Source organism: Aspergillus sclerotioniger (assembly GCF_003184525.1).
Source record: "Aspergillus sclerotioniger CBS 115572 chromosome Unknown BO94scaffold_30, whole genome shotgun sequence".
NCBI lineage: Eukaryota > Fungi > Ascomycota > Eurotiomycetes > Eurotiales > Aspergillaceae > Aspergillus > Aspergillus sclerotioniger.
The window spans coordinates 254,576-279,833 of record NW_020291020.1 but is presented as its reverse complement, the minus strand read 5'-3'; the positions used below and the strand labels follow the sequence as shown (position 1 = coordinate 279,833).

At 50.3% G+C, this 25,258-nt stretch overlaps 11 protein-coding genes across 11 annotated transcripts; 2 read left to right on the top strand and 9 right to left on the bottom strand.

Annotated features, from left to right (window-relative positions):
- Positions 1-1,018: 1,018 nt before the first annotated feature.
- BO94DRAFT_559700 (uncharacterized protein) lies at positions 1,019-2,196 on the bottom strand (the record flags this gene model as incomplete). Its single annotated transcript, XM_025614090.1, has 6 exons — positions 1,019-1,224; positions 1,362-1,415; positions 1,458-1,476; positions 1,510-1,530; positions 1,836-1,915; positions 2,121-2,196. 6 exons carry the CDS (start codon positions 2,194-2,196, stop codon positions 1,019-1,021), a joined length of 456 nt encoding a protein of 151 aa, XP_025463758.1.
- Positions 2,197-5,483: 3,287 nt separating this feature from the next.
- On the bottom strand, positions 5,484-5,853 carry BO94DRAFT_434194 (uncharacterized protein; the record flags this gene model as incomplete). Its single annotated transcript, XM_025607486.1, has 2 exons — positions 5,484-5,646; positions 5,747-5,853. Coding segments are annotated over 2 exons (270 nt in total), but the record flags the coding sequence as incomplete, so codon positions are not given.
- Positions 5,854-7,192: 1,339 nt separating this feature from the next.
- Positions 7,193-8,662, bottom strand: tif35 (translation initiation factor eIF3 core subunit g; the record flags this gene model as incomplete). The annotated part of the gene is made up of 4 exons (XM_025615936.1): positions 7,193-7,245; positions 7,343-7,514; positions 7,896-8,523; positions 8,646-8,662. 4 exons carry the CDS (start codon positions 8,660-8,662, stop codon positions 7,193-7,195), a joined length of 870 nt encoding a protein of 289 aa, XP_025463756.1.
- Positions 8,663-8,889: 227 nt separating this feature from the next.
- Positions 8,890-11,041, bottom strand: BO94DRAFT_524465 (Hsp70 family protein; the record flags this gene model as incomplete). The annotated part of the gene is made up of 5 exons (XM_025610267.1): positions 8,890-9,323; positions 9,387-9,534; positions 9,580-9,631; positions 9,665-10,899; positions 10,952-11,041. The coding sequence occupies 5 exons, from the start codon at positions 11,039-11,041 to the stop codon at positions 8,929-8,931; spliced, it is 1,920 nt and encodes a 639-aa protein (XP_025463755.1). The 3' UTR covers positions 8,890-8,928.
- An 87-nt stretch (positions 11,042-11,128) lies between these two features.
- Positions 11,129-12,718, top strand: BO94DRAFT_627401 (bZIP transcription factor; the record flags this gene model as incomplete). Its single annotated transcript, XM_025617419.1, has 3 exons — positions 11,129-11,179; positions 11,555-12,152; positions 12,201-12,718. 3 exons carry the CDS (start codon positions 11,129-11,131, stop codon positions 12,716-12,718), a joined length of 1,167 nt encoding a protein of 388 aa, XP_025463754.1.
- A 198-nt stretch (positions 12,719-12,916) lies between these two features.
- Positions 12,917-15,070, bottom strand: BO94DRAFT_538723 (cytosine permease). The gene is made up of 3 exons (XM_025612550.1): positions 14,568-15,070; positions 14,280-14,496; positions 12,917-14,215 (listed from the first exon to the last, which is right to left on the bottom strand). Exons 1-3 carry the CDS (start codon positions 14,793-14,795, stop codon positions 13,125-13,127), a joined length of 1,536 nt encoding a protein of 511 aa, XP_025463753.1. The 5' UTR covers positions 14,796-15,070; the 3' UTR covers positions 12,917-13,124.
- Positions 15,071-17,541: 2,471 nt separating this feature from the next.
- On the bottom strand, positions 17,542-18,167 carry BO94DRAFT_538722 (uncharacterized protein). The gene has a single exon (XM_025612549.1). It carries the CDS (start codon positions 17,814-17,816, stop codon positions 17,568-17,570), a length of 249 nt encoding a protein of 82 aa, XP_025463752.1. The 5' UTR covers positions 17,817-18,167; the 3' UTR covers positions 17,542-17,567.
- Positions 18,168-18,448: 281 nt separating this feature from the next.
- On the bottom strand, positions 18,449-20,537 carry BO94DRAFT_568723 (GABA permease). Its single transcript, XM_025614699.1, has 6 exons — positions 20,240-20,537; positions 20,125-20,185; positions 19,834-20,066; positions 19,094-19,781; positions 18,941-19,062; positions 18,449-18,885 (listed from the first exon to the last, which is right to left on the bottom strand). Exons 1-6 carry the CDS (start codon positions 20,316-20,318, stop codon positions 18,503-18,505), a joined length of 1,566 nt encoding a protein of 521 aa, XP_025463751.1. The 5' UTR covers positions 20,319-20,537; the 3' UTR covers positions 18,449-18,502.
- Positions 20,538-20,741: 204 nt separating this feature from the next.
- BO94DRAFT_627398 (cytochrome P450) lies at positions 20,742-22,659 on the top strand. The gene is made up of 2 exons (XM_025617418.1): positions 20,742-21,713; positions 21,769-22,659. The coding sequence occupies exons 1-2, from the start codon at positions 20,764-20,766 to the stop codon at positions 22,265-22,267; spliced, it is 1,449 nt and encodes a 482-aa protein (XP_025463750.1). The 5' UTR covers positions 20,742-20,763; the 3' UTR covers positions 22,268-22,659.
- Positions 22,035-23,395, bottom strand: BO94DRAFT_229750 (uncharacterized protein). The gene is made up of 2 exons (XM_025606294.1): positions 22,713-23,395; positions 22,035-22,658 (listed from the first exon to the last, which is right to left on the bottom strand). The coding sequence occupies exons 1-2, from the start codon at positions 23,159-23,161 to the stop codon at positions 22,352-22,354; spliced, it is 756 nt and encodes a 251-aa protein (XP_025463749.1). The 5' UTR covers positions 23,162-23,395; the 3' UTR covers positions 22,035-22,351.
- Positions 23,396-24,067: 672 nt separating this feature from the next.
- Positions 24,068-24,460, bottom strand: BO94DRAFT_474794 (uncharacterized protein; the record flags this gene model as incomplete). The annotated part of the gene is made up of 2 exons (XM_025608527.1): positions 24,068-24,325; positions 24,362-24,460. Coding segments are annotated over 2 exons (357 nt in total), but the record flags the coding sequence as incomplete, so codon positions are not given.
- Positions 24,461-25,258: the final 798 nt, after the last annotated feature.

Below are 25,258 nucleotides of genomic sequence, written 5' to 3'. Positions count from 1 at the left end.
GAAAATAGCAAGAAGCTGCGAAGCCAAAAAAAACAAATGAAAAAAAACCCCCCAAAGTCGACAAAAGAGGGCACTTGGGCTTAGCAAGCTTGACGCCAAAGACTGATTTGCGCCTGGGACCCTGGAAATCCGCCCAAGCTGAAGCGCTAACAGGACGCCCGGCGAACGCTAGAGTTGAGCGGCGCCCAACAGGGGTATGCTAGAGTTGAAAGGCGATGCTAGTGACAATTGTTAGTGAGGTATTGGACTGGCAACCGCGCGGCTCGACGCACGCTGTCGCTCTTATTCGGAGGTATTTTGGATAACCAGATCCCTGGTATAGCGATGCAGTTCTATAGCACAGTCAGTGATTCGGCTAAACAATCGAAGTAAATCCATGGGCGATCATGGACCTTCTCAATTCCCTGAAGGATGACGAATTTTCAGGGGCGCACAAGGGGGAGTTTCGCTGCTATTCTAGCATCGACATAACTAGAATATCGGCTCGATGGAGAGAGAACACATGCTCATAAGAAAAAAAAGAGATATCGGGGTGGAAGGAAGTCGAACAGGAGAGGAAATGACATGGAAAAAGAAAGAAACGAGGAAGAATGACAAACACCGGTGAGCACTCTTCTCGGTGCTTCCACGATCGCCACATCAACCATGACGAACAAGATCTATCTTCATGTAGGGGCAACGTGGGGGAGGTGCTGTGAAGTCATAGGTTTACTGACCACCACGGTGTAGTAACCGGGGACAGGAGGAGGGAGATTGTGTGGTGATTAAGACATATGGGACAAGGGAATCATAGTGGGCGTATCCGACAAGGAACAAAAAGAAGATGGGACGGCCAAGGGAGAGGGAGGCGAACAGGGAAACCGATGAGGATGCAGAATAAGATAGACTCACTGGTACCGGTTGGCAGATGATGGGCAAGTGTAGTGAAGTCAGGTCATGAAGGAAGGACTGGTATCCTGCATCCACCACTGCAGCTTTCGACTTCGAGCTGCAACCCTATATGTATGTATAGTATCGGTTATCCCAATGTTCCGCTTGTCCACGTCAAGGAGAGAACCGTTGGGTTCAGCGCTTCAATTCGGCTTCTCGGTGGATTAATTAGGAACCTTGACAAAGAAGAAGGAAAGGCGAGTCGCTTAGGCCTGTTCGCTGTTTGCTGCTGTGCCCCAAGGACTGGTTGACTGGTAGAAAAAGGTGCTGGGTGGCAGTCGAGGGATCTGGTCGCTTGATATTTGTTTCCAGATGTTGGATGAAAAACGCTTCATTCATGTCATGTTATTTCCTCCTGCCCACACCAACACGACGCCCACTTTCTCCGCTGTCTACCTAGCCTGGCCCCTTTACGGCGCCCAATGAGTGACCCTGGTAAGATGCGGCGGAAAGAAATGTCTGCAGAAGCTCGTTGCGCACAAGCCCTGGGAGCTTCAGGTTACCAATTTAAGCTTGAAAATGAATACCACTCTCGCCACGAGTTTGCTGTTGAGTTTAGTGGGTACGGGGGTCAAAGACCCTGATTGTCTCCGAGCCATACTGAACAGAGGAAAAAGAAAAGAAACGGACTACATACATACAATGCGTGCCTTGACGACGCTTGCTCGAATCGAAAAGGCGCTCTTTTGTTTTTTTCTTCCTTTTTCCCTTTTCGTTATCTTGGCGCCCTTTTACCTCCTTTCCAAGAAAATGCTTCGCTTTTATTTTATTGCTTGGGTGAGAAAAAGGAACAGATGCCTCCCTGGAGGATAGTACTGGGTGTATCGCCCAGAAAAGACGCGAAGGGTAAATTAGTAAATTAGAAAAAAAAAAAAAAAAGACAGAGAGTTGGACCCTGTCGAAACCGTTGGAGAAACACGGCATTGGATGAAATCCATGTTACATCCCCATGGTCCGAGTCTAGGCAGACTCAAGGCTGCACAAACTTAAAGCGGAATGAACTCCAACTTGGGCAAGGTTCAGTTGGCTGCTTGATTGGTGAACTGTTCTATACTCCATACAGAACATCACCGGTAAAGTCAGCTGTCCTAGTGTGAACACCCGGCGAACGGCAAAGTGCAGCAAAACAAATTAAGATGGTGCTAGAACAGATTAGTAGCGACGATCATCGCCCCGGGAATTGTGCAGACCCCAGTCGCATGATGGGAACGGTTGATAACTACTGAGCTTGGGAGGATGCAGACAGCCAATAGCTTTCGAGACCATGGAAGAACGGTTGATGTACTCCGTACAATTGTACAGTGCCCGGCAGGGGCTGTGGGCCCAAAAAAAAATCCATGTTCTAGACGTGCCGCCTATCTGGGCTGCTCTCAAGAGAATCTCGGGTGCTCAAGGCACGAGCAGCGGTAGCTCTTGCATGAATGAGAGATCAGGCGATCGACAGATTCGATCCAACGGTTGTTTTTGTCTTCCCCTGCGGTGGTGGTGATGATGGTGGTGGTGGTTCGCTCACCGACATGGTTGAGCCATTTGGGAGCCATTTGAGTCAGAAATGCAGCTGATACAAAGAGTAGCATGTAGTCATGACCTGCCACACACTATTCGGTTGGAACTTTTGACCGAACTCTGCTCCGGCAACAATGGCCCCTTTCCCAGTCACACCACCCTTGGGGTGGAGGGAGCACATTTGCTGTACGAAGTACACTGCATTCTTTTTCCAGAATCTAGCAGATGCGCTGATTGGTAGAGCGGAGCGAAGCCCACTGCAGTGGATTTACTTAGAGGGGAGATAGCGCCTTTCAGCTTATCCCAGTCGGTGGGGATGTATCTTCTTCCCATTCTCTTTTCTTTTGTTCTTTTTCTTTTTCTTTTTCTTTTTCTTTTTCTTTTTCTTTTTCTCTGTTTTGTTTTCCTTTTTCTCACTCTTTTGAGTACTAGAAAATTTTCTGACTCCTTTCTTTCCCCTTTCCGGTGGGGATTATTATGTGGCTGGATGATCATCCAGGCTTGCAGGAAGCTAGTTGGTTGAGATGTGATATGCACTGTGCTGAAAAAAGCAGCCATGAACGTATCATTGGCAGAGAGCCTGTGTTGGGTTTTAATTGAGAGCCAGTTGTTATAGGCCTGTATAGGGTACGGGGTTCCTAATGAAGGAGGGGGGAGGGGGCCGATGTCGTGCAGGATGTGTCCGCGGGATGCGGCGCGAATCCCATAGTAACCTCGAACCAGGGGGGGTGAGAGGTTGCATCTCAGGCCAGGGTGAACCGAGAAGCCCGTTGATTGGAGCCTGTCGGGAAGTTGGAGCCATGGTAAGGCGTAGGGAATTGAGGATGAGATCAAAACTCTTCTGAAAGAGGATTGTGCTGATGGATGATGAATATGATCGGTGATGGATGGAGAGGGTGTATAGTTTTCGAGAAACCGATGGCATTGGAGATAAGTAGTAGATGGTCAATACTACTACTACTACTACCTATGATGTTACTTTATTTGTTTTATTGCTTTGCCTTGTTCGGCCGACACGAATCGGAGCGCGTGTCATGACGCTAACCCCGAAGCAGCATATGGCACGTGCCTCGAGAGGCTGGCCCCAAGGGGTATAGCGGCATACCTGCATGTACCTTCTTCATTGCAACAACAATTGAGCCTTGGACCACTCATCAGCCGTCATCGTCCCTGTCCTTGTCTTCGTCCTCTGACATTGTTTTGGCATCTGGTCTTGCCGTTGGGGCCGCTGAGAACCTTGTTTAGGCAACGGTGCTTGGTCATGGGTGCAGACACTACTGACAGAGCTGATACCATCCTCCATCTATAATTGGCATACCCAGGTGCCATGGATGATGGATGGATGGATGGATGGATGGATGGATGGCCGCCTACACAGTATCTCTAGAAGAAACTCTATCTCTTGCTGGTCTCGCTGCCATTGATCTTGTTCCAGTCAACTAATATCCGAGGCCCCCCGACTGGCGAATCACCGAGTCTTATCGTATGGAGACTGAAGGAGACATTGTTACGCTGGCTCGTGGGCGACCGAGCTACCACCGCTACCTAGAAGGACACTTCGGAAGACTCCCTCCCGCACCGTCATTGCTGGTGAGTGACTTTTCTCCCTTAATTTCTTTTTCTTTGTCCCGCTTGGCCGCGACCCTTTCCTTGGTTGAGACTCTGAGAGCCTGAGAGGGGCCCGTCCGCCCGGAAAGCCGTCTGAACGTACCTGGGTTAGAGTTTGAACAAGGTCCCATTCAAGACCGAGGCCTCTAGCCAGTATGGGAATGTGTTGGATCTGTCCTAGGCTCCTAGGGCTGTCAGTGCTAACATCTTGTGCAGCTGGAGTACTTCCGATTGACTCGCGCCTTCAGCGTTCCAGGAGCAATACGCGCCCGAATCTACTCACCTGCTGACTTCTTCTACCCGTGCTGGTGGCTGATACCCTCCCTATCCTGACGGAACTCCTGTACGACACCGCAATAATTACCTTTATAAGCCATAATGGGGCATAGGGGCTGTCATGGCATGCTTGAAGCTGCAGCTGGCCGGTATTACGGTTTGGACCATGGAGATAGCCCGTACGTCGGTTGTCTTGTCGATCAAGCAGCTGAGCTCATCCTGAGTCCAGAACGTTCGGCTTTAATTTCCGGGGTTTCTTAATGTTCCCACGTTTGGAAGAACCCTTGGCAGGATCCTAGCTCTTCGACTCTACCTAGCCGTCCGGTGGATTGCGATCTTCACTCTGCATTCAAGCCGATGGATCGGCTTGTTCTTCCCCGAGTTTTTCGTCTTGACGAGCTTCCTTCTTTCCCGCTAATGTGTAGACATAGGGTTTCTCTGGTAGATGCGGTCGTTCGTGGCGTTCTCAACCACATGCGATTGAGCATAATGTTCTTCAGGAACTACAATGGGCGCACAAGTGTCACTGCAACGCGTGTCATAGCCGACAGCTTGCGATAACCTCGCTGTAGTCTCGGACCCGAAAGTATCCCCTGGTCATGCAGAGACTCTGGTCGGCCACTTACACTATATCTCTTTGCCGGTTCTCTGATTCATGGCCCGGCAGGGGCAGATGTAGTCTCATTGTAAGCCATGTTTGCTTGGTGAGTATCAGCCTCTTCCCACTATCAACCATATTCAACAGTACGTATGTGGCTCTTTGACCTCGTCTCGCCGTTTCCATTTGCGGCCGTTTTACATTCGTTTCCGCAATTTTACTCTCTTACTTTATCACAATGTGCATCTGTGCACGCAACATAGCATGCTAAACTAGGACGCCTCTATCTTTTGTGGCCGTGCGTCTGGTTCGGCGCCTTTCTCACTCCCTTCTTCCCTGTGCAACTTGTCAGAACATTAGTCAGGCTATCGGACCATCTATTCTGATAACCATCATTAGTTCATACCCAAGGCCAGTTTCAAAATTGCTGCAAGACGTGCTAGGATTTAATGGATATCATCAGCCTATCTGTTGGATCCGTATGGCGGCATGGCTTGACGGGTAAGCTGTATAGCCTTTATTCATAGATCAATGACTGACGTGTACCCAGCCTCAAGACTACCCATATGATGCAGCGTACGGACAGCGGCACGAACAAGGCTGGTAATGGAAAAGAACCGAGAATGTCGCCGGAGGCTGTGAGGCAGATGCCTGCATGGAGCCTGATGATGGACCAGCCATGGAATCCGGTGCACCGAACGGGAGGAGATGAAAGGGCAGTCGTCATACTTGATTGAGCAATAGAGGCGATGGTGACGGTGATGGTCCTCCAGTCAACGGGCTGGCATGCTTCATCCCGTGAGGACTCAGTGCGGCAGCGGGATCCACCTGCCAGTCCGGAACGCTCTTCGAGTCGCACAGAGAGCAGCCAGTGAGTCTGTTCCAGAGCCAAGAAAGGCTAGTTCCAGGACTTGCTGGAGTCGGCCGCCCAACAATACACAAAACCATTGTTGACAAACCCCATTCAATACCGTTTTCATGCGATGTAACCAGCCATCCTGACAGTGCGTGCCATTCACAATCCTTCCGAGCAGCGAATGTTCCCGGGCCTTTGGCGAGGATGACACGAAGCTGATTTGGTTGACCATCTAGACCTCTGACCTGGCGCCACACCTCGATACAACACCATGCATCCATTCGTCTGTCGGGAAAGCTGTTTTCTAATCGGGGGCCATGGCGGCTGATATCGGTGTCATGCCTGGTCATGCTCACCCTTCCAAAGTGTAAGCGTATACTAATTCATTGTGCCGTTTCCGCTGGGTATAGGGATCCCTTTCCTAGCCCGATACGCATGCAGAACGCCCCCCAGCCTTGCCACTGATGCCCATGACGGAATTCCCGCGAATAAGCCATCCAGCGCAGCCTTTTACGAGATGATCAGATGGGCTGCTTTCGAACTGCTATGGCCAATACCTAGCCCTCAGCGCTTCTAGAGCCAGCTCGCCCCCAGGCCGTCTGAACCCTGATCTGTCATGTCCACAGCCTTGGCTATATGGTCTGCAGATCCTTGTGATTCATTCCTCATGCATCTTACCTTTACAAAACCTAAAAGGCGACTCCACGGAAGCCACTTGTGGCTTGTTATCACAGTGGATGCGGCCTTGTAGTGATCTGGCGCAAATTTAGGTCCGAAAGAAGGCAAGACGTCGAAAATATGTATTGACTCATCAGACCCAGGCTTATACCCAAATCAATCAAGCGATAGGCCCCTCGGTAAGGAACCTCAACCTGACGCTACAGAGCGGTGCCCATCGACTAACGAATCGTGTACTCCGCGTCCTGACGGTCCTGAAACTGTGATATTGCGCTTGCGCTTTCCCAGACAGGGCCAGAAGTCTACTGGTGCTCTACCTCATCTGACCCTGGTGGGCAATCGAAGACTTTTGTTTCCCTTTCATCTAAGAATACTTCAACCCGCAATTATCCCGAGAAAAAAAGCAAGAAAACGCATGCCAGCCCGGGGAGGGGCATGGTAGAGAGATAAAAGTGAAAAAAACTGGGAAAAGTAGGAAGCAAACTGGAACCGCTGCTTTTCTTTGTATAGAATCGACAAAAGCAAAAATGACACATTGGATGCCTTTTCAGTAATCATCATTATCGATCGGATCATACAGTACAAAGAAAAGTAGTAGATGAAAGATCTTCAGCCATGAAGGAAACCCGCCTGACGAAAAGACCCAAGGTGTCGTGAAACGGAACCAAGAAAGGAAGAGAGGGAAGAGAGAGATCGAGAGAGAGATCGAGATAGAGAGAAGAATTGGAGGATAGAGGAATCTAAGTCGCCCGCTTGGCGAATTCGACGCGCAGGATAAGGTGACGGTAACCGACTGTTGATGAGAAATATTAGTTGCGATTCCGATATTGCTGACGGCCCAATGTAGATAACCAGGCAATAGCAATAAAAAGAAAAGAAAATCGACTTACAGCCATCCATCTTCTCGCAGGCACGTGCAGCATCGCTCCGGTCCGCAAAGCTGATGAAAGCGAATCCCTTGGCTCTCTGGGTCTCTCTGTCTCTGGCAAGGAAGACTCGGGTGACACGACCGAAGCGTTCGAACAGATCCCGCAGTTCTGCTTCCTCGGCCAACTCGGACACCTGTATTTTTGTTTCGTGGTCAGTCAAAGTCAGCCATGTAAGAAGTGCATGGGGGAAGGAAAATCAATGGAAGAAGAATGCTGCTGCTGCTGCTGCTGTTTCTGCTCTTGCTGCTGCTTCTCATCCACATCCATGCGCCACCCCACCCCTCCCCTTCCCTCCCTTTCGCCCAACAACACCAATAGGAACATTAAGCAAGCAAAGAGCAAAGCAAAGCAGACAAGGGAAAGAAGAGAAGAGACGGACGGAGGGGAGGGGGGTAGGGGAACCAGCATTCCCTGCCGCTCCTGCTTCTCTTCCCTTGCCTCCCAACAAAACCACCAGAACAGCAAATAGAAAAACAACTCGAACCGGGGAAAGGGAAAAGGAACGGCCACTCACGTTTGTAACTCTCAAAGTCGCCAGATCGTCCTTCTCGTACTTGCCAGCCATTCTCTCGCCACCACCCGCAGCACCTTTCCGTAGATGAGGCGGGACGTAGCTCGAGGTTCCACTACCAAGGCCACCAGCAGCAGGTTCCTCGCCGCCAGCACCACCCTCGATACCACCAGTGGGTTCCTCCACGGGCGCCATAGTATCCTTGAAGGGACAACGAGCCGTGAAATGCTCACCCGAACAAATACGACACTTAACCTTCTTATCCTTAAGCTGGTCCTTCATGCTTCCCTTCTCGCCACCGTTCTTCTCCGCCTCAGCGGCCTGAATCTTCCAGTTGACGCTGGGCCGGAAAACAATGTTCTCGCCGACGGAGGTCGTATCGAAGGAAGGACCGGGCGCGTTGCCCTTCTCCAGACCGAACTTGGCCCAGGTCCTCCGTTCCGCGACCTGAGGGTTGACATGTTCGCGTACCACGGTCGTCTTGATCTTGCGGGTCACCTTCACCTTCTTGCCTTCGTCGTTGAATCGGTAGGAGACGATCGTCTTCGTGCCATCTTTGTTGGTCGTGATTTGCTGTGCGGGGAGAGCGGAGGGGTCGTCGAACTCCTCGTCGTCGGCCCAGTCGGCGCGGCTGGAAACAAGTGGGAAAATTCCCTGGTTAGATTTTTTTGGTTCTTTTCTTTTCTTTTCCTTTTCTCGTTTGGGTTCGCTCGGTGGTTTCTGGTCTTTTGGGGGAGGGGGATGGTCGCTTACTTTCCTAGCTTCGACATTGTGTGTGTGATGAGGGGTTGATGTCCGCCGTTGTTGCTGCAATTTCTTGGATTTCAACGAAAGAGCAAGATCCGTTGTGGATTTGTTCGGGCGCGGCAAAAGACCTGTGGCGCATACCGTGGCTGGTGGTGCCTGGCCAGGTCACGTGAGAGACAACTATCTTTGGTTTGGTGAACCACTTCACATTATCCCACTTTTTTCGATTTAGTATTAGGTACAATTAGATGGCATATTAGTCGAAGACTTGGCTCAGCGAGGACTGAAACTACCAGATGCAGAAAACAAAGCAAGGCAACAACGGCAACCAACGAAGCTGATCCAATATCCTCCCAGCGTCTCCTCCCCCACTCCAATTTCCTGCACCAGTCCTAAAGGTATGGGAACGAATCGTGATCCAGTACGATAGATCAAATGTAAACTCAAGAGTTTCCATGAAACAATGGTTAGAGGCTCCCCAGTCTCCGAGGTAGTCGACTTTAATGCTCCCGTAGTTTCTCTCTTCATACCAAAGCGTGTACTCACAATGAGCAGAGAAGTACGCCGCATCAATCTTGAATGCTACTTGGTAGTATTTTTCGCCATCTTTTCCCTGACTCTTTGATATGCGCTTTTTCTGAACCTTGCTCAGAACTGGGTTCAAGATTGCATGTTTCTTCATGTCTGTGTCCGAGGTCGGGTAAGCATATCGTATCCTAACTATAGTAAATGGAGAAAACCACCTACGTCGATTAAGATACAAAGGTGGTTGTTCACAATTCCCAGTATTTAGCTCATAAAATCTGACCTGTAGACAGTTATATGATCCGTTTGTGGCCAATTGATGTCTCTGCCACTCTGTCGTGATGGGTTCCGCCTCCTTAATCTCATCGCCCTGGTATTGTCAGTTTCACATTTGTATGTAGGCTTCAACCCCTACCTTACGGATGAACCAGTGCATAACACTGATACGGTAACTTCCGTGGTAGTCACTCCAATCGGAACAAAAGCCAGTGAATCCTCACTTTCTGTTTTCGTCGTGGAAATCCTCGATATATTCTGTGCTCATGATCATCCCATAGGTTTTCCTAGCTTTGCGAGAATCCACAGATGGGTTGGCTGCTAGCGGAGAGACATACCCAAGAGTCTTTTCCAGAGCTCCCCTGACGACAGCAGTCCATCCGTCAACTGGGGCTGTGACTTGCACGGCCGGAGAGAAGCAGTCCCGAAGATGTTTGCGAAGATATGGACTCTGTCCGAATCCTCCAACCAAGAAGATCGCCTTTACCTTTGCAGCAGAAGCCTCGATTTGCTCACGGACGAGAGTCTCAATGTCTTGTAAAATGGGTTGGAAGAGTTGCTGCATTCCTTGACCACTCACTCGAAGTCGGCCGCGACGAACTCCGGCTGCCTCACTGTCTGCTATACCGGGGACAGGAAACATGAAATCGTCGTCTACATTTCCACTGAATGTTCTCTTTGCAACGGTCTCAAAATGCTGCATAGCTTCATATAATGTGTCTCGACCCCATCCAGGGAGGGAGGAGAGACGTTCATTCAGTAAATCTTCGAAACGCCTGTTGAGAAAAGTGCTCCCGCACAAAGATCCAGTCCCTGGTGCTTCCTCTTTGAGACGCAAATTGGGTAGCAGCTCAACAATCGTGAAAGTAATGAGATCAACTGTCCCGCCACCAGCGTCGCAGAGAACGATGGTATCCCCGATTTCCAAACCGTGAGGGCTAGATGCACGCAGCGAATGTATGGCAGCGGCTTCGGGCTCAGATATGATGCGTATTGCGGACGACTCTCCAAAGCCCGCCTTTTCCGCACAGGTCAGTGTTGCCATCTTCGCTCTATCCGGCCAGATAGCTGGGACTGTAATGACAAATTCCAGATTTGTACTGTCCAGAGAATTACCAAGCTTCGATCTCAAAATGCTGACTGCATGTTCTCGGAGAGAGCGGAGATAATCAGTCACAACATTCTCGGCTGATGAGTGATATAGGACGGGAATGCGATGGCAATCAGAGTAGGTCGAAGACAACCGTGATCCAACCCCAAGCTTTTGGTCAGGAGCGAGCCCAAGTTTAATCCACTGAATGCGTGGCATGCTGTCAATAATTTGGAATCCCCACAGACATTTTGGTCCCGAATTTGAATATTCGTAAGTGACCTCGCTCGGCACTTTCTCGCTGGTCATTCCATCAGATGACCCAGATGTATTCTGTGGCCACTGATTGATGATATAGTGCGACTCTGGCTGGGGAAAGTGTCAGTATAGTTTCAAATCCGATAGCATTGCTTTGACTGACATTGCTAGTTTGGGCCCAGGCTACGCCCGAGAAAGTGGTGCCAAAATCCACCGCGACGACGATGGTCCTTCCAGTAGAAGGTTTGGTCATTTTGTTGCTTATGCCTAGTCTGTATAGACGTTGCGAGAGGCCTGGTGGTTGGTTCAAGATCACTCAAAGTTGACTTAGAAACCCAAGATGGGCCTAATGAAAGTGGACAGTTTGCTGATGGAGGACTGGTTCGGTTCGGTGAGTGTGGGGGGCAGGTGGCCCTAGAAATGAAGGAAGTGTTACTTGACCAAGAGAAGGGACATTCACTGGAGGGGGACAGCATAGGTTTCCGACGCCCTGAAACAGAAAGTGAGAGCACAACTTTCTCTTCCCCAAGAAATCCTCTTCCCATCTAGGAGACTTACAAAAAAGAGTCTTCTCTCTTCCACCTCTCTCTGCAATATAATCTCCTCCCGCACCATATATTTGGCAGTAACGTCATTCTATTCTACAAAGCCAACATTTGTCTTCAAATCCTGATAAATGCGACGGAATATGGATAAGACAGGCAGGGTAAGAGGGAAAGAGAAACGTTCGAAATTTACCCTTGCTCAATATCTGATAATCTCTTAGGGACAAAGCAACCATACAGCTCAAGATAGACAATCCAATGTCGCCCCAAGGCAAGGTGGAGGCAGACGTAGTGTGCCGCAGATCTTGAATGACTTTGAGGTTTTATCGCGGGATTTGCCAATTCTCAGACGCGCTTGGGTTCGGAAGCAAGATATTATAGCGTCATTGCAAGAGCAGCTCCGCCAGTCGGAGCAGCGCAATCAGCATTTAGAAGAACAGCTCCAAGATTGCCAGGCACGGATTCTTAAATTCTCCCCTGTCAGTTGCTTGAGCGACACGACAGTTTCGGAAGAGTTTATTAAGATTCGAGAAAACCTCTGTAAGTGGGCTGAAGAGCTTCCTGATATTTGCGGCGACTTCAAGATGGAATTGCTAGTGGCCTTGGATGATTTCGAATCACATCCATTGATCTTGGGATGGCCAGATAGCTACTATCCGCAACGATGTATTGCTTTGCAGTCTGAGATTCTGATGCACTTGGTCTTCCGTCACCTCTGGAGAGGAATTTTTGAGGTCCCGATCCCCGGCTTATCATCATCGGGTGAGAAGTTGTTGGCAGATCTCCAGGAAGGGATGCTATCATTACAGCCAAAAAAGGGTTGGTGTGATGTGCGAGACGTGTTCTTACGTACACTGACATCGACAGATACCGAAAGCATTGGTGCTTGGAGATCAGACACCATGAGGGCTTATGCTGCCTGCCAAAAGTATCAACAGGGTGTCAACAGCGAATGCTCGAGAGTGATTGCTAATTTGCTCGGCTTCTTCAGTTGGTTCGGCTTTGAAAATCAGGTTAATTGGAGCAATAAATTGTCGAGGTTTTCCGAGGAAATCTTGGGTCCAGCCACAAGTCTTGCAACTAACATGAGCAGCTCACCTAGGCAATACAGGTGGGAATGGTATGGAGAGGCATTCTTTCCCCGAGGAGTTGTGCGCAAGCGTCATCTGAAACAGTTCATAGTTCAGGATGCCCGCACTCATCATAGAGTTTCGATTGCAAACCTCAAGTTCCTGTCCGATGAGACCCCAGTGGGCGAACTCCTTATAATCATCTTTCCTGCTTTGTTTCGTTACGGGGGCGGCGGATCAGAGGAGTTTCTGATAGAGAAAGGTGTTATCCTTATTAGTGTGAATGATAATTTGCAGGGAGGAAAGGTAGTGTAAGTTGAAGTTTGAGAGTGGCAAGTCGCGGGGGTGAACCGGGCTGGGTGACATTTCTTTTATGACACCGGGGAAGGAGCACTTTCCGTTTGCAGGGTTCGTGGCGGTCCAGGCCTGGTAATTGTGCACCAAGGTGGATCAGGCGAGAACTACGCGGGGAAAAACTACGGCGGGATAATGTTCATAATACGCTCAACAAAATCAATCACATCTCATCTCCGGCGCATCTGCACGGAATGGTATATTAAGATCAATGATTACATCTATATACATAAGTCCAGCTAACATCATCATACCACGGAACCGACACCCATAGTCGATTCCCAAAAAGAGACATAACAAGCCCAACCCAAAGATCTGTATCCAAATTCATACCCTGGTTATAACATTCAAAAGAAAAACATCACATTTACCGACCCAGCATTTTCAGTTCGATGGGTCGTAAAACGGCATACACAACCGCGGAGAAAGCAAGGCCCAATTCGAAACCAACATCACCACCGCCGGCACTCTTAGCGATGGGTCCAGTGTACCATGTCTCACTCATACCCACAACCATACCAGCGACACCAAAGGCAAAGGCGACACAAGCGGCAATACCATAAGGAAGCTTATCGGGCTTGTCGTAGGTTTCCGGACGGTATCCAGAGAAACCTCGGCGGATGACGATGTGGTCGGCGAGAGCGACACCGGAGTAGATAGCCAGCCAGTAGGCGATGAAGTCCATCAGGTTCTCCAGAACCTCCTCGAAGTGGGAGTAGCCGGGAATAGCCACGGCCACAGACACGCAGGAGGCAAGGAACACCCAGACGAAACGAGGAACGCGCTGAGAGTAGCGACTCAGAACCTGGAGGGTCAAGGAGACGGAGTAGATGTTGGGGCAGTTGTTGGCGATGATGGAAAGAGACAGAATCACCAGACAGAACTTGCCGAAACCACCGAGCGGATCAAGAACCGCACCCAGCAGACCTCCGTTTCCAGACTGGTTGTAACCGATTGCGTACTTGTTGTCGCCGCCATTGATGGAAGTCGCGGTCATAACGGCGATTCCCAGGAACTGCGTGAACAGAAGAGGGACAATCAAACCAGACCAGGCCGCGAAGAAGATCTTGAGGCGGCTGCGGTCGGAGGGCTGGTAGACCGTGTAGTCGGCAGCGTAACTGGTCCAGCCAGTAGCGAAACCATAAACAGTCGCGCCGTAGGCCAAGACAGAGCCAACCTCAGCCTTTCCAACACCCATGGGAATGTTTTGAAAATCTCCGGAGTGGGCGAACATTCCCAGGACAATCATGAAGACGATGAAGGTGGGGATCCAGCTGTAGAATTCGTACAAGTGGACCACCTTGTATCCGGCAAAGGTGACGAAGAGGGTGCAAATGGCAATGATCAGAATTCCTGCAAATCCAGGAACGTCGCTGTTCACAGCATTGAGGAGCTGAGCGCCGACGATAGAGTTGGCAGCGGACCAGCCCAGACAGGACAGAACGTTCAAGACAGCAACTAACACGAAAGTATAAGCATCGAGTCTCTTGACAGAACTCGAATCGATCATAGGGTTACTTACTGAACTTGGTAGGATACCAACCAAACCAGAACCGGGTCAGGACCATTTGGCGCAGACCAAAGGCAGGACCAAAGCACGAGAACCAGCAAACAGTCAAGACACCCAGAAGGTTGAAGAAGAGGCAGACGAGGATAGCATCGACAAAGCCGAGACCGAAAGTGCCGTATCCAAGCACACCGATAGCGAAAGAACTAACCACCATGTTGGCCGCCAGCCACTGCGATGGGTCAGTTTGGGAGGGCGGTCTTGGGAGCACCAGACGCAATGCAACGAGAGTTAAAAACACACCATGCTGCTGATATTGAAGTACGACGTGTCGTTCCGTTCATTGTCCGGCACACGTTCGACACCTCGCTGCTCAATATTGAGCTTCCCCGCCAACCGTTGCAGCTTTGCGTACAGCGAATTGCCGTACATGAAACTTTCCCCGGGAACAGCTCCATCGCTGGTGTCGTCCATGGGCGCCTTGCCCACCTGGGGGGCTTTTTCGAGATCGGTGTCGGCTCCTCCGAACATGATGAAGGATGTATGAGGGGGTTGATAAACCACGCGTATATCTCAACGGCGCGAGTTTGTTGGAGGGTGCTGGCGTGGGGGGAGGGGAAATCCCGGGCCAGTAAATGAAGGTGACTTTTAAAAAGTCTTGTGGGAACTCTTGAATACGAGAGCTAAAAGCTCAGGTACCAAGTATAGTTCAAGGGGAAGGGAAAAGGAAGAAAGAGGAGGAGACGGGAACCACATCTTTCTTTTTTCTTTCTTTCTTTCTCTGCAAGAGAGCGTGGGAGGAGAGCTCCTAATATGTGTTCGGGGCCAGGATAATTTCTTCCACACCCACTGTGACGAGGCCCACCCCACGAGATCCGAACGAGCATCAGGCACGATGATTGATCGCTTCTGCGCCGACGGAGAAACGCCGCCGCGACCGCGTAACAGCTTCCCATGGGCTCCTGTCGCGTGTTCCGCCGGAGCACCAGCCCTGATGGAACTCCCGGCCCTTTCTTGTTTCGAGAAAAAAACTGCTGGCTCCACTCCGGCCTGCTGCGCTTAGTCGAGCCCTAGTGCGCACAAGCTTATGTCTGGGCCAATCACCGCCCGTCTGCTCCAACACCGCCCATCCCCATTGGCCAGACGAGGCTCTGGGCACATGGTTAAGCACCACATAGATCACAGAAATTAACAGCGAGGGCCTTGTGATTGGCCCACTCACCCTGCCAGGACCGGGTGGGCCGGGTGGCGATGGAACCCACGCTGATAAGACTTTGACTGGTGATAGGCACAGCGCCGCGCCTGTAACCCTGAGAGATTTGATAATGATAACACCTCGGTTCGTTAGGTATTTCGGTTTGTACGGGCTACTGCAGTGCCTGGCCCCAAGCTGACCTCCGGGGCTGATAGTATCTACTCCCCGTCAAGCCCGATAGCCACCTATCTCATGGTGCTGATAATCTTCACCCCAGACAATTAATTGGGGGTCTCGTGGGTGCTGATATCATTCAGCGATCGGTCAACGCCGAAGGGCACACGAAGGTTAATCATTTCCCTGCTTACTATTGTCTCGCCACCATTGTCTCATTGCACATACCTGATGGCACCCTACGGGCACCCCGTCATCATGGAACCAGTTCTCCTGTTCTGGACCACGCAATAATTATGCTATGACTCCCAATTGACGTACCTGCAGGGGCATTCGCCTTCGACGTGGGCACCACCCGTTTCTCCGAACGCAGCATTGTCAATGTCAACAACAATAGAAACAACGCCATGCTAATCGCTATCTTTCCCCAGACTTCCCTTGTACCCCGCGCCTTCGGAAACCTACGAAGTTTCGTACTTTGGGCTGACAGGGAGCGGTGATCGCCGCCTCTGATCGCTATCACAAAGTTTTGCCATGTGCCCGCCGGGCCGCGAAGCTTCAGCTAAGCATCTCTGCCTAGAAGTCGACACTCGACAAGGAAAGCTTGCATGTGAGGATGCCGCTGAGCATGATTGATTGGGGATGCATGCGTCCTGATTGGACGTTATGCCAGTCAGATAAGGCCTCATGGCTCATATCTCTGAGATGCAATAGTTGCATGATACGAACCCTTTAGCGCGGGAACTGTTAGATTGCAGCCAGTTCACCCCGGAGTGTCTACCTGATCTGGCCCATCAGCCAGCGCGTCTCCAGGTCTCAGGTACGGAGTACGGAGTATACCTATCCTCTATCTAGTATCTACGCCATCTAATGCTAATCCTGCATTCTAGAACCTATCTAGTATCTCAGCCAGCTCGGTCCCTGAGACAGTGACACCACCACCACCTGTGATCCGTTATCAAAGGGGACCTTCCACCGTAATTAATCTACTAAACTTCCGCCCGGCTTACGCCTTTCGATCTCGCTCAATCAACTATTGCCAGCTAATTCCACTGGCGCATGTAACCTGCATTAAACATTTACCCTTTTCTGCTGCCTAACAACCATCCTGCTTCCTTTCTTTCTTCTTCAATTTTTATACCCCTAACCACCTACCTACACAGCTCCAACATACATAGCCTACTACTACCACAAACGCATTCACGCTACCACTTGCCCTAAATTCAGCAGCGCCCCTGTGGATCTGACTCTCCGGTCCACAGTCCACACCTCAATCCGCCCGACCCACCAGCGAAGAAAGGAAACCTTCGGAATCCGCGCCTCCAACAGAGTCGGGAAACTGAAAGCCAAAAGTAAAACTGGAAGCAAGCTAGGCAACGTTTCCCGTCGCGTGTCGTATGCTACCCCCAGAAGCAGAACTGTCAGACAATAATAATCATCCGTACCAAAGTATCAAAGTCTTAAGGCCACGCGCCAACCCGGAGAATTTAACCCCTCAAACTGAGACAGTGATTGACCCATTAGATAACTAACTACGTTTAATCCTTTCTTCCCTACATTTATCAACACATATAACACATATAACACACGAATAAACCCCAAGTTACTCACTCCGTATACTCAATCTCTATCCCGTAACGAAAGAAAGAAATAAATTCCAGTTCAACCACCAGGTTGAACTTCCCACGCGTTTTACCTACCTACCTCCAACCTCCAACCGTTCCCCGCCCAGAAAAAAAAAAAGAAAAAAAGAAAAAAATTTTCTTTCGTTCCTAACCCACCAATCCCAACGCAGAACCAAGGTCTCACCAGTCCCGATTCAGGCCGGTCGGGTTCGGTTTCCCGAGCCGACCGAGGAAAATCAACTAATAGCCTCACTCACATTCTATTCTTTACAGACACTCTACAGTCTGGGTAGGTAAGTGGTAAAAGTATTAGTTGTCTTGGCGCGGTTTGCTGAGGCTGGGTTGTGGTTGGAGTTTAGTAAGCGGGGCGAGAGAGATTTGCCGAGCCGACTTGGATTGGATTGATCTGGGCTGGGTTGGTTGAGTCACAGGGTTGAGTATTGAGTATTTCGTACTCCGTACTACTTCGTACTGGGGTCTGGATTTGGGGGTTGAATAAAACCTGACTACAAAGTATATAGGTTGTGGTTGTGGGTGGTGTACTGTTAGGATTGGCATTCTGGTCATCACCCAGAGGCGTGGGTTGGGAAGTTGAGGGATATTAGGAATATCACTTACCCAGGTGGCTAGACAGCCAAGAGTCAGAGTTTCAAATGACGGGTGCCTGGTCGTCTTTGCCTTGTGCGCTAGGCATTAGAGAAGTGGGTTTCTGAGATGGAAACGGACTATCTATCATTAGGGGGGGGGGGTTCTCGGTATGCAGATGACGTAGTTGGTTTCGGGATTTCGCGCAGATGGAGTGAAGTGGTGGTTGATCGTGCATGTGTAGGGAATTGGGGCGTTGGGAATTGGGATGGATACTACTAGTATGCTTTATTTGGGGTGGATGGGTGTGAATTGGGTGATGTGGATATATATATTTCGGGATGGTTCCGTGATCGGCCATGCTCGATGGGATGGGGTGGTTGTGTTAGTGGATGGTTGGGATGGGTGTTCTACATTATAGGTTGACTAAAGTTTGTTGGTGATTTTTACTGGCATAAGGTCGTCGAATCTAGGCACTGGCGAGACCCTGACGCCGACGGTGGATATAAGCTTATTTCACACGTCAGGGGAAGGATCATTGCATAATGCTTATCAGAATTGTAGATCGCGGTCCAATCATATTATAAGATTGTACGTGTGCGCGCCAGAGAGTATGAAGATTTAAATGGCAAACGAGAATAAGATCAACTACGCAATGCTCAAGTGCTCAGGTTTACTTTCTCAGATAGCCCGGCACTCGCTTCTCCTGCTACTACAGGTTGTTCTACTCCGTCTAGAACCAAGCCCTGCACGTCGGCCGGCCCCTTGAACTGCTTCCGGGCGGTGGTAAACCACGTGAAGATGCTCAGCAACGCAACCAAGCCAATTGCCGCGCTTGTGTAGTTCATCGAGTCTGGAGTGACCGGAGCATCCGATGGAAAATTGAAGGTGATGAATGCAAAGAATAGGAATAGAAAGCCAAGGCCATGCAGACTGAGCGATATCGGCAATGGGAGGGAGTAAGGACTGTCGACTGGGGCAACGTCATGGCCAAAGAAGTACCCGAGGAGTCGAGCAAGAAGGACTAGGCCGTATGAGACATCTATTACGGCGTGGTCAGCGTTGTACTAACTGGGCGATGGATGGAAAGTACTCACAGAATCCCGTAGTCGCGATAGACACGACCGTGTTGAACCCAGTGACCGTACCAAAGTAGATGGAGTTGAACGCCATCTGGACCACGACAGTGAACAAGATCGCATAGATCGGGATTTTCCTTCTTTTCTCGACGAAGGACAACCCCAGAGAACGGCATCCCCCGATCACGCGCAAATGCAAATAGTGCCCGAGACCCTTCCGCAACAAGACTCACTCCTGAAACTATCATGATCACAGTCATCATGCTGGCCATGAAGCAAGCGCCTACTTTGCTTTGGGTCGAGTCGTAAAAGATTTGAATCACAGGGACCCCCGTGGAAGAGTTTGCAGTGGCAGTAATGTCGCCAATGCAGAAGCAGAGTGTCAACAGGAAAACGAACCCCGTCACGGCCCCCATGCCGACAGACATGATCATGGCCTTGGGAGCGTCTCGCGAGGCGTGTGTCATCTCTTCTGTCATGTGGCTTGGGGTATCGTAACAACACATGCCAAAGAAGCTCTGAAGGATTCCAACCATTGTTGCCATGGCGGATCCAAAACCGGTCGTATTTTGGAAGTCCTGGAACACGAATGCGGCGTCTTGCTTGTCCGTCTTCGTTGCCAACAGAACTACTACTATGATGATGAACGAGCAGACGTTCCACAGTAGGATCGCCCGGGATAGGCGGTTGAGCAGGTGAGGCATGAAGATGTTGATCATGAGAGTCCAGATTGCAACTGCGTAAGTAACTAGGACGGTATGCCAACGCTCAATCACGTACTCGGGATATACCAGATTTGCTTGTCCGAGAATGAAATTCGCTGCGAACGAATTGTTTGCAGAGCCCATGGCAAGGATACCTGTTTCAACTGAGCACAGAGACCGATACTTCGGAGCTATGCCATTACTCACCCATTAACATGAACCACCCTGTAATGTACGACATCTGCCGAGCGATCTTTGGTGGTGCTAGCAGAAAAACCCAGGAATACTGCCCCCCAGCCACGGGCCATCGTGAGCACCATTCCGCCATGGACACGGCAACCGCAAAGGTAAGCACACACACGCCAATCCATCCGAAGAGCATCACCGGCGGGCCACCAGCATCCACTCCGACGATGAATACGCCGCTAAGTGCGCTCCAACTGATTTCGTGGATGTTAGTCATTTGCTCGACCTCGCGATGGGGATGGTGTGCACAACCAGGTAACGATACTGAAGCTGAAGCCTATCATGTCGAGGAGGCCGAACGACCGCTTGAATTCTGCACACATCAAATTCCAGTCAAGTACAATTCCGATCCGAGATTAGACCATACCTTGCTGATAGCCCAAGTGCTCAAGCGTGAGGTCTTCCTCGGTGCCTTGGCCGAAGACATCTTTGGACGCTTCAGACATGGTGTCGGCGGCGATGTCTGTGCATAGAGAGGCCAAAGGCCGATCAGGACTGATAATCTGCTTGCTATATAGTATTCCACTGAGTGCCGCATGATAAGCCCTTGTTGCGGAGAAGGCTTCGTGCACGCTGGCTGGTTCTGCAGGTCAAACCGCCAAGCCAGTGCTTATCAGCGGATCGACCGCATATCGTCCTGGAGCAGAGCGATTGGCAGAACGCGCATCTTCAGCAAGGGGCGTTGGACCTATCAAAGGGATGGCCTCGTTGCTTTTTCGGACCGTCCGAAGGGCCTTCATTCGGTGGTTCTTTTCTGACTAAGTGCCCAATAGCACGATCGGGAAATGACTCATCTGACCCCGAGCTGGGTTAACTAGCGGGGTAGGCTATATAATCGGACAAACATATCAGCTCCCATATGGTCCAAGGCTTGCATTGTTTGCGTTCGTCATGATTGGCATTGATATCTTCCAAGGGTCGTCGGCCCAGCCGTTGCTATTGGCGGCCGTCGCGGTTGTTAGTGCCGTCCTCTGGAGATGCTTCTATCGCATCTACCTTCATCCTCTATCATCAGTTCCTGGTCCTAAGATCGCCGCCTGCACTTCGCTTTGGCTAGCATATCACACCTATGTTGGTGACGAATGCACTGTCGTCTACGATTTGCACCGAAGATATGGACCGGTGTTGCGAGTCGCCCCCAATGATGTTGACATTGCCGACAAAGATGCGCTGGAGCCAATCTACATTGCTCGCGGAGGCTTCCCCAAGACATCGGCATATTCCAAATTCGATATTGATGGACATACGACGATATTCTCGACTTTGACTCTGCCCGAGCGAGCGACGCGGGCCAAGGCTGTGGCACCCCTGTTTTCTACCGCTTCCATCCGAAGTTCTCAGAAAGCCCTGGGCGAAGTTTTCGACGATTTCGTGGGCAGACTGCAGGCTGAGGCACGCACTGGCAGGCCGGTAAACGTGCTGAATGCGACACGTGCCATGGCGATTGACGCCGTGAGTGCATATCTCTTCCACGAGAGATATGGAGCCATCACGGAGAAGACAGAGTCGATGTCGGCCTCACCATTTGTGGACTCCTACGTCGGTGTGGGAGCCTTCTTCAACATTGTGCCTGGAAAGATCGGGGACTTTCTCATGGCGATGGTCGAGCGCTGGTCAACAAACACCACCGTGAAGAAATCACACGGATTGATGGATCAGTACACGCGACAGCTTATCCAAACAGCAAGGCCAAATAGTGGAAGTTACCAGAGCCGTCTTTTAGAAAAGACATCCACAACGCAGTCGCAGATTGAAGTAAAGGATGTCTGCTTTGCAGGAACGGACTCTACCGGAATGAACACTGCGACGATTATATGGTACCTGGCCAGACAGCCAGAAACGTGAGTCGCGATGATAAGAGCTTATGCCAAAGTCTTACTGAATGTCTGCCTGCAGTTACGCTCGTCTCAGAGAAGCCGTTTTGAAGAATATCGAAAATGGCGAGGACCCAACCACCTGCGCCTATCTGCGCGGCGTCGTCCGAGAAGGTCTCCGTCTCTCATGGGCAAATCCCATCCGTTTGCCTCGTATGGTACCGGCTGGAGGCTGGCAGTTCCGGGACTTCTACTTCCCGGCTGAGACCAGTGTCGGTGTTGCGGCCTTCCAGCTGCATCAGGATAGCAGTGTGTTCCCTGAACCGCAGCGATTTCTGCCTGAGCGCTGGGATAATGCAGACGACGCAATGCTCACAGCTTTCTTCGCGTTTGGAAAAGGTACTAGAGCATGCATTGCCCAGTCGTTGGCGATGTATGAAGTCACCATGGCTATCTTCAAAGTAGCCGAGTCGGATGTTCTCCGTGGAGCAACAGCTGTTGAAGATCGAATTGAAATAAAAGAATGGTTCAATTCAAAAGTCAAAGGAGAGGAGATTTTGATACAGTTTTCGCGGGACTGAAGAAATGCATGCCCACACGCGTTGAAGACAAATCATAGACATGGTTCCGGGTTACGCCACACTATGTCACGCAAATGGGAACTTTCAAAAATTGTCTTGAGAAAAATCAATGTCCTCACCGTTTAGCCACTCAATCATTTCCTGATAGAGGGCATCTCGCTCTTTGCCAAATAACTGAGGCAGGTTCTGCTTGATCGGGTAACCTAACCGGCGCATACCGTAGGCCAGAAACTGGTAGCCCTTAGGCTCCTTGGCTAAGGATTCATGGTCAATGTTTGGAAGTCGGGTCGCATCCACGGGCACCATTTTATCCTTCTCATAGATCGGATGATTGCAGAAGATTTTCCATCCATCGGGTTGCTTCCCCAAGAAGAATACAAAGCGACAATCGCTAGTGAAACCAACGCGTTAGTAGAGTCGCGAATGACGCAAGAAATGTAAATACCAATCACTGTCCCATTCGACTCCATTCTCATCCGCAAAACGCCAGGAGATCGTGACTTTCATCTTATCGATAGCACGGTCACCTTTGATATCCACTGCGTGACCAAGCACACGATGACAGATGAAATCGCCCTTGGCCCAACCCTCAGCCCAGGTCTCAATGGCCTTGTCCCGATAGTTCTGCTGCCAGCTGATGTTGATAAAGGCATCGGGGTCGAAGATTTCCCGGAGATCCGTCCACTCGCAGGCATCACGGTGGAGCGGCCAACCCTCACAAAGCTCACGGATCTTGAATCGGTCCAAAGTGGACGCGTCGTTGGTGTTGTATGTTAGGCGGCTGGATGCAAGAGGAGGTTCAGCACCCAACGTGTAGCCGCCTTTGTCGGCAAACTTGAAAAGTGAAGGCTTCCCAGTCCAAAGGGTGGTTTCCATCTGTCCGACACCGCTCATCTTTTATGTTTGCAAGTTCCTTCAAGAGAGATGTATGGAAGAAGGCGACTGGTAGATGATTTTGCCGCTGAGGAGTAGGGTGAGCCCTTTATATAATGTTCCGATCCATATTGCGACGAGCTCCAATTTCAACACGTAGTCTTCTCGAATGGTATCATGGTGGTGTTGGTTGCTATGGCCAACCAAATGACGTGAACAAGGCATCAAAAATATTCTCAAAGGACTGCTCACAATGACGTGAGGTTCAACAACCTAAAAGCTGCCAGTGGCGAGTTAAAAAGAAGGATACACTGGAATTCAACTACTAGCACACGATAACACACCTGTAAAAAGAGCTCGCGAACCTGGGAGATGGTGACCTTACTGGGTTGCGCAGGGAAGAATGTCCCAGTTCCAGTGCCGCGAGTGGTTTGACCAAGCTGGAAGCCGGTCGCTCGGCTACAGATACCGAGAACTTCCCGGGACCTGGAATTTAAGAAACGGTAGGTGGAAAGATGAGGGCTGGTAGACAGAAAAACCGTGTTTGTTGTCAGCGATGTGCTTCAATTCCGTGGTGGATCCTGGAAGACGGCTGTCATTCGGACAAACCGGGTTTGGTTCGGGGGTGGGTTGGTGGGTGTTCCTTGGGTTGATCCGCCCGGTACCTTGTTTGAGGAATTGTACCTGGGCATGGATCTGCCGACAAAGCTCTGACCGGGTCAAGCTTGACAGTAGAAGTCAAACAGATGAGTAGTGTCAGTCCTCCGTAGTGGATAGAGGTAAGAGTAAAGTTAGACCCGCTCTCTCCCCGCATGACGGCATACTCTGGGGGATTTTAGCGCAATTACTGGGGGATCCACTGTGCAATAGTCGTTTTAAACATTGACTCTTGACGCATCGATAGGTCTACATTCTACAACCAATTGTTTAGGAATCTCTACTTGTCCAGAACCTCAGATGACTCCTCCTTAGATCGAGTTTCAACGGGCTTGGAATAAAGTCGTTGAATCCCAATCTCTGGGCCTCGCTAATTGTGCCGATGCCTCCACACGCGAGAAGCCCGATAACAGGCGTGTTTCGAAACTTCGCATCGGTGGTGAAAGGTGGTTGGATGCGGAGAATGTGGGTTACTTCGGGTTCGCTCATAATGGGCATCAAAACCTGCACTGTTAGTTCAGTTCTTGTCTCTGATGCTCAATAGGGACTGAGGAAGCATGCAACCATGAGAGTCCGGTGCGGTCGCTGATAGGGACCGGATCTGTAGTCTAATGCAGGGTGGCCGTTCTCAGCGGTTAAGACAGTGCAGCGAGCCTCTCGCAGATTTTGTAATTGAGGTGACGATAGATCTCACTGATTTGGGAGATGCAGGCAGTACTGGGAATGGAGTCAAGGTGGGGTTCATTCTAACTGATGATCTCATCGACGCCCAACCTGAGCATGGCCGTCTGCTGAGACCAATCAAGTGGAAGAGTACTTACTGCACGCTATGAGATAAACACTCATTTGCTATCGCCGAGTTCCACCAAATCAAACGGACACTCACCACCTCACCACCTAAAACCTAGTAGTCGCACAGGCTGCATCGTATGATTTCACATAGAGATTGCCGGCCTAGAGGAGACAGTCTCCCTTCTTTTGTGCACAAAGGAAGGCTATAAAAGGCGCCTTCCTCCTCTGCCCGCCTATTCTTTCTTCTTCTTCTCGATTTTATCTGGACCATCCCCAGCAGGTGAAGGGGCGAGGGGATCATGTGACCTGCATACAGTCCCCAACATTTTGTACGACATCTACAGTGATGTCCATGCTTACGTGTCAAAAGGCTGTCGTCTGTTCTTGACAAGTTTGACCCCAACCTTCATACCAAAGAACATTATCAAACGGATAACGTATGGCGTTCCCCGCCCCGCTTGGTGCCTTTTATCTAACTGTTGCGACCCATATAGAAGCCCTCATACACGTTGCAAGCCAACAGCTCCAATGCCAATCCCAAGGAATGCGTACCCAATTCAACTTTTGCTCTACAGCATCAGAGACCCATTTGATTCACCAATGCCCACGACATAAACCCAAGCCCAATATCTTTGTCTGCCCGTCAGCAGTTCCCTTCTGAACCGACCT